Consider the following 8,105-nt stretch of genomic DNA (forward strand, 5'->3'; position numbering starts at 1 on the left):
TATTCATAAATTATTAATTACTTAATTCCATCCGTGAATATTAATATTTGATAGATCCATTAGATTAAAACTAATGATACATATATAGATAGTTCTCTTTCTATTCATATGTCACGATATTTGTAGTTTTTATTTTACTAACAAAATACTAAAAAAATTGGCGTGATCATAATGAACATTTGAAAAAAGGAAAAAAAAAAAACCAATTTTAAAATTTTATTCTGTCACAATAAAATTCATTATGACAACTAATCCAAATATAAAAGTCATAACTTTTAAAATCTGAATTAATGCTTTCGTTTAAATTAATTCTTAAAAAAAAAGCACTTGTAATACTAAATTTTTTAAGCAAGATAACTTTTGAATGTGTAATAAATAAAAAATTATGACAACCAAGAAATTACTTGCAAATTTATGGTACCAGTAACAAGTTTATAATTTTATTTTTAAAACATTAAACACAACTTCAATAATCTCGTACTTGAAAATTTATGGCCCCACTTAGTTATTTTTCTAGTTCGGCCCCTGGTGCTAGCGTCCTGTGTTGGTTAGTATTTATTCTACTTAATCTTTCATGATTTTCTCCACTAAGGATTATATATTGATTGATTATTCTTAAAAAAGAAAAGGAAAAAAATAGAGAGCGCGAGAGAGAGAAAAATAAATAAATAAATAAAAGAAGATCAAGTCATTGATCAACCAAGAGCAATGTTTTACTTTTCTAATTCATGGTGACATACTGAGTGATGAAATCAACGCCAATGCTGACACACACAATGTCGTTATCAAAGTCACATACGTCAGATAAGAAATTGAAGTAACAAAATTAAAGCATATATATGAAGTGCATGCATCCCAAACTAATAACAAGTATTACATAAATACATACATATACAAGTTCATATTTCAAACATAATCGTCAAGACTCCATTTGGATTCTGTTTTGTGTAACGTAAATACAGAGACAATGGCCGAAGTTCAGAGCATCCATATTCCTCGTGTGAAACTTGGTAACCAAGGCTTTGAGGTATTAAACTCTATATTCTAATTCAAACTCTAAAAGTTTAAAAGATAAGAATAACCTATCAATCTACTGAGTTAGTTATTATTATTTATTAGATGCTCTCAAAGTAAAATAAAAAAATTTATTCTTTTCAATCAATTTGTGAATATAAACTAAAGTGATTTTGTTATAAATATTCGTTAATCATTTGTCACTTAATTAATATATCAGTACAAAAGTGATTAATTTACACCGATCGAAAATACCTAACAATTTTTCTAATCTACTGGGGCTTATATTCAAATCAAAGTATATCTTGAAAGTGGAAATTTTAATAATAATAAATTAATAATTTTATTGGTATTGTGCAGCAAGCATTATGTATCTTATACAAATTAATATAAGGATTTGCAGTCAAAGATAACTGTTGTAGTTTTGTCTTTTTAAATATTTTAACTTGGATATTATGAAACATTTATATATTAATTTATGATTCAATTATTTACTCTCATATATTTGCAAGGTTTCAAAGTTGGGATTTGGATGTTTGAACCTTACTGGAGCCTACGCTGCTGGTGTTTCTGAAGAGGAAGGCATTTCTATTATTAAACATGCTTTTAATAAAGGAATCACCTTCTTTGATACTTCTGATATTTATGGACTCAATGCTAATGAAATTTTGGTCGGAAAGATAAATTAATACTTTTTCATAAATTTATTTGGATTTCGCTTGCAATTACAATTTTTAAGGATATAAATTTGTTTTTTTCTAGAAAAAATTACGCATTTGGTATCATTGAGATTATTATATATATAGTCTCTTACATTTTTAATAAAAGAAACTTAGATATTTAGCTATATTTAGTATGTATTTCTATTTTTTATTTTTGTTTTTTAATATTTTTTGTTTTTATCTTTTTTTCCCACAAAATTTTAAAAACAGAAAACAATAAAAATGTTTTTTTTTCTTTCTATTTCCTTTCTCTCTATTTCTTTTTTTTTTCAACCAAACATAGAAAGGATCCCAGATTCGATTTCCATAGTGCTATTTTTGGAATTAATTTCCAAAACAATAGCTATTTTATGTCATCCACCAGCACTGCTGGTGTACAGTGGACATGCATGGTTCTTGCACTTGAACCGCACTGGGTTTGTGCCAATCGTTGATTTTTAGTGAGGTTGACCGCTATTGACCGGATTAATAGTAAGTCCGGTTTGTAAAATGAACTAAACTGACTTGATTATCGATTTTTTGGTCGAATTGGATGGTTTAGTTGGTTGTGAGAATAGATACTTTGCATGATCCACCAACACTACTAGTGTACAGTGGAGTATAATGTCCAATTCTTGCGCCTGAACCCCACCAAGTTTGTGAGAACCGCTCGATTTTTAGCAAATTTAACTGCTGTTGACCGAATTAATAGTATGTCCAATTTGCAGAGTGTACCAAATTGACTTGATTATTAGTTTTTGGGTCGAATCGATTGGTCTGGTCTGATTGTGACGACAATACTTTGCATTTTGACTTTATTATGGAGAGTAATTTAGCCATTTTAATTGAACAAAGAAAAATGTAAAAGAATAAAGAAACATTAGAACACATGTGATATGAGAGGTACATGTATAAAGATTTATTAATTACGCGCTAGTATAAAAAAAATCTAAATATTTTAGTATAAAAATATATAGTGTAATGTTTATTCAAAGAACTAAAAACTGAAAGTATGGTATGTGATCGTGTAGTGGCAGACTGGCGGTAAGCCGGTAACTGCTACTGTTTTACAAAATGGAGGTGAGGTGAGATGAGCTCTTAGCTCTATGGTTTGCCATTTGAGAGTGAGAGTGAGAGTGAGAGAAAGCTTGGGGTTGGTTCGATCATTATAGTGTTTTTTTTCTTTTTAAATGAAAGCAACGTCGGCCTTTCGGGGTGGAGAGTTTTTTAAAAAAATAAAATCCGATCCAGTATGGGTTTTTCAAATTCGCCAATTCATAAGCTTTTGTAAAAATAGGCTGAGTCAAACTGATTTTCATCGGTCTTGTTTTTTATTTGATCCAATATCCAATTTGGATTGGTCGTGAAGTGGGATCGCCTGTTTTTCGTCTCGATCGTTCAGGTTGGTCCGGTTTTTTAAACTATAGCGCATAGTTATCAAAACCGAACCGGTGATCGAACTGGTCAGGTTACTAATTTACTAGTTTATTAGTTTAACCAATGGGTTACTGGTCCAACCGGTAAAACCAGTCTCACGTAAATAAAAAATATAAAATAGTCAAAAACGTAAAATTAAATTTTGAAATACGTATTTTTACTAACATTTTAAGAACAATTAAGTCTCGAATTCTATAAATAACTAATACAAAGATAGATATAAAATTAATTTGTACTACTATAATAGTATCTTAGTTAGACACGATAAGAATAACAATTTATGAATTATATTCAAAGAGTAATTTTAAAGTCTGAATATCTTTATATAATTAAATAATTATATAAATTTATTTTTCTTCTCAGAATAAGTAATTTTTATTTTATTTTTATATTTATTATTATATTTTTTTATTTTAAAATTAATTAATTTATACTTCAATTAAAAAATAATTAATTTAAACAATGTTGAATATAAAAAATATTGAGTTAAGGATTTCCATGTATATATATGTGTATTAGTTAAGATATTATATAAAATAAAATTTATACTATAAAAAGCATTAATGATACCAAAAAAATATATTAGTGCAATGGTTATCAATTTGGTCTTTATATGAGAAGAGCTAAGATTGACTCCCACCTCTTACAATACAATTTTTAAAATTTTTCAACCCTGCACGTTGCGGACGCACATTAACGTGCAAGTTGACCGTTGACTGCGTTATTGACTAGACCGATTCGGTTCTAATTCATATCGATTTTGACTAGTTTATGTTGGTTTGATCGACTCATATCGATTTTAACTGGTTTATTTCTTTAAGCGGTCAGTATACTAAATCGGACCAATACAAAATTCAGTTCAAAATCTAGTTCATCGATTTTTTAATCGAACTAATCGGTTCGATCCAATTTTAACAACTATGCTATAGCGTAAAATTCAAGAAACTATGGCTGGAACTTACCCAAAGAATTTTTAGATTTTTTTATCGCTCTTGTTAGCAAAGTTTTTACTAATTAAAAATTGATTGTTTCTGTAGGTTTTCTTATGTAAAATATTGAAATTTTTTTTCCAGGCTTTAAAGCAACTCCCTAGGAAAAAGATCCAGATAGCTACAAAGTTTGGTGTTGAAAAGTTAGATATGAATACTTTTGATATGAAGATCAATGGTACACCAAGCTATGTACGCTCATGTTGCGAAGCTAGTTTGAAACGTCTTGGAGTTGAATACATTGATCTCTATTATCAGCATAGAGTGGACACAACAGTCTCTATAGAAGACACAGTTAAGAACTTCTTTTGATAGTTTTACAAATTAAATGAATTGGAACATAGGACAAATTATTCTATACTTGTGAAATCTTTTTAATACCTTTTTTTTGTGTTTTATAATATCTTTACTTTTAAAATTTGTTAAAATTATATATTATGAAATAGAAAAGGATCACATTCTAAAATTTTTTGACTTATTTTATCTTATTAGGTGCATTATTAATAACTAGTTTGTTGTATTATAATAGATGGGTGAACTTAAGAAATTGGTGAAAGAGGGAAAAGTTAAATACATTGGATTATCTGAAGCTAGCTCGGATACAATAAAGAGAGCACATGCAGTTCATCCAATTACTGCTGTACAAATGGAATGGTCACTTTGGACTCGTGATATTGAAGAAGAGATAATTCCTCTTTGCAGGTTAATTTTAGTTACTTAATTTCATAGAAGTAGGTAGGTATGGGACTTTTATGACTTCTTATAATTTAAGATAGAGAGGGAAAACATGGACCTGTTGTTTCTAAATGTGTATTTCATTTATTTGTGATGATGTGAGATTGAGTTTTTCTAATATTTTTATTTTTTTCAGAGAGCTTGGTATTGGAATTGTACCATACAGTCCTCTTGGTCGTGGCTTTTTTGGTGGCAAAGGAGTTGTGGAAAACCTTCCAGCTGATAGTGTTTTGGTATGTATATTTATGAAACAAATTAATTAAAGTTTCATCTGATCCTTATCTTTTTACTCCATGACTAGTAAATTATGAATGTCTAATAGATGGTTACTTTTTTATTTACTAGAATACTCATCCTCGCTACCAAGCACAGAACTTGGAGAAGAACAAGAAGATATATGAACGAATAGAAAACCTTGCTAAGAAGCACCAATGCAGCCCTGTCCAACTGGCATTAGCATGGATTCATATATAATTAATGCTTATAAACATAACTAAACCATGAGAAATGAAAATAGGCAACTAACTAAGGACCTTCAGTCTAACTAAAACTCCCCTTTCTAACTCCTCCGAACCTCCCAACCGCCACCGATAATTTGATATTGCAAACACAATTATGTTAAGCAAGGAAATCACAAATAGGAAGCAGATACAACAGATAAATAAGTAGCAAGTAATTACGCAGTCAATTAGGAATTCCAAACAAATCACACCAAACAAACATATAAATGCATATGATGCATGCCTGTCCTAATAACTGATGAGTCTTATATGTTAGTTATTAAGCCAACCCGACATGTCGGTAGCTAACCCGGGCACAGTCTCTCTGTTGCGCCTTATTACCATTAGAGGGTATCTGTGCCCTGTCACCATTAGAGGGTATCTGTGCCCTGTCACCATTAGAGAGTATCTGTGCCCTGCCACCATTAGAGGGTATCGGTGCCCTGTCACCCTTACAACCAAAGAGAAAACACAAGCATACTAACATCCAACACTTTCCATCATAATTCATTCACCACATTCATTCGTTAATCATATAGGCAATCCCCGCATACTCGCCACATGTTCAAGCTTCCTCAATCAATTATAATCATTTAATCATTAATCGTATGCATATATATACCCAATCATAATTCAATGTTTATCACAGCCATCTGGCTCATAACACACACAACAATTCCACCATCATACTATGCAACTCATACAATCATCATTACTCATCATTCATTGATAATTCTCTCCTTACTTCATCCACAAGCTAAGTTATCACATTCCCTAGTTTCTTCTCACTACTAGGTATACTATTAAGATTTAGGACTTAAATGATGCAAATGGAGGCTCAGAAGTTTAAAATTCAGTTTTAAAAACAAAAAAGTCATATTTTCTGAAAATAGGGTCACGCGTACGTGTAGATCACGCGTATGCGTGAGCGTGCATCTGGACCATGTCACGTACGCATTGCCATGCATGCGTATGCATTTGCACCAACCCGAAACGACTGGCCGCGCATGAGGATTTTCGCATACGCAAAATTCCTGGGCCATGCGAACGCGTGAGCGTGCATGTTGGCCCATTTCGCGTATGCATTGCTTCTTTTCGCGTACGCATATGGGCCAGCCCGAAGCACATGTATGCGTATGGGAGTGTACGCATACGCATACAATGCAGCAACCTCAAAAGCTGCTAAGTCCAGAATTTTCAGCTTGTACACCAAACTTTGATTGAGCATAACTTTCTCATTTTAAAGTATTTTTCCTCCGTTCTTTGAACGACATAAACATCTCGGACCCAATTTTATTCCTAAATAAGTTTGGCACAAATTGGGAGTCTGGAGACTAAGTTATGCTCCGTCAAAGTTAGGCCAAAATCACAATTTTTACCAAAAACCAACAAGTCTCAATTTTCAAACATACACTTGCAAACCCCTTTAAACCTAACCAAAACCTTACCAATTTAGCATCAACCATATTCCAACTTCCTAATCCAATCCACAACCAACCAATTTTCATCATTTATCAATCACAACTCAATAATTCAATCTCAACACACATTCAATATTCCAAATTCAACAACATTCAATATTTCAAGTTTCAACAACATACAAAACGCATCATCAATTTCTCATGACAATTTTCTCATCAATTTCACCATCAACATGGTACCAACAATAATTTAATCTCACTAACTAAGTCACCCATATCATACATACAAGTTTCCATCTCAACTTCCAAAAATCACCAACCACATACATAATAATACAATCCATTTTAACCAACCATCAACATTATCAATTCAAATCTTATCCTAGGGTCACTAACCCAAGTTTTCACATTACATTTTATTTTAGATACAGGAAACCGAAACTATACTTTGGCCGATTCCCCGCTCAACCCAGAATACTTCCAATTTCACTTTTCCTCAACTTTCAAGGTTCCAAAACCTCACCAACAGATTTTCAAGCTTGTAGATCCACTTCAAAGCTTTCCAAAACCTCAACCAAGCTCCAATATACATTTACACATTACCTATTCCACAATATCACATCCAAATATAACAACTCAATAATTAAACACAAGACTTCGAGTATTTCACTTAGGGTTGAGAATCTTACCATACCCAAAGAGTAAAGGTTTGAGGATAAACCTTTCCTTCAAGTTAATTGGATCCTATAACATCAAAACTCAAAATCTCAACACTTTTTACCCAAAAAATTTGAATTCAAGGGCTGGAAAAACTGAAATGAAATCGTGGCCTACCTCTTGAATAAAGTTGTAGTCTTTGTAGAGCTCGACACTACAATTGCGTGGCTACAAACGGTACAGCGATCGGAGCTCCGAATCAAAAATTATGTCACTTTGAATCACAAGTGAGGGTTTGTGCCAAAGGAAGAGTGTTCTTCCTTTCTTGCTGCACTTGCAGGATTTCACTATTTCAGCATGCAATGAGGAGAGAGAATGATCTAAACTCACTTTATTAAGTGAGGGAGTTAGGCCCACATGTTCGGTTCACTCAGTTTGGCTTGTTCGGCCTGATTTTGGGACAAATTTTTTAAAATTAGTGTCAAAAATTTTGTTTTAATTTTCTCTATCATATTAAACTATAAAAATCACATTTCTAATTTTTTAAGAATAAACTCTAATTTGTGGGTTAATCATATATTAATTAACTGGGTCTTACACTATGCATTTAATTATAATACTTTTAAGATTAAAAAATTATTAATTAATAAT

At 31.5% G+C, this 8,105-nt stretch overlaps 1 protein-coding gene across 1 annotated transcript; it reads left to right on the forward strand.

The window, feature by feature from the left end:
- On the forward strand, positions 852–5,350 carry LOC107615320 (probable aldo-keto reductase 1). Its single transcript, XM_021111843.1, has 6 exons — positions 852–1,027; positions 1,527–1,685; positions 4,226–4,435; positions 4,671–4,843; positions 5,013–5,109; positions 5,222–5,350. The coding sequence occupies exons 1-6, from the start codon at positions 968–970 to the stop codon at positions 5,348–5,350; spliced, it is 828 nt and encodes a 275-aa protein (XP_020967502.1). The 5' UTR covers positions 852–967.

This window comes from Arachis ipaensis, chromosome B09 (assembly GCF_000816755.2).
Source record: "Arachis ipaensis cultivar K30076 chromosome B09, Araip1.1, whole genome shotgun sequence".
Taxonomy (NCBI): Eukaryota; Viridiplantae; Streptophyta; class Magnoliopsida; order Fabales; family Fabaceae; genus Arachis; species Arachis ipaensis.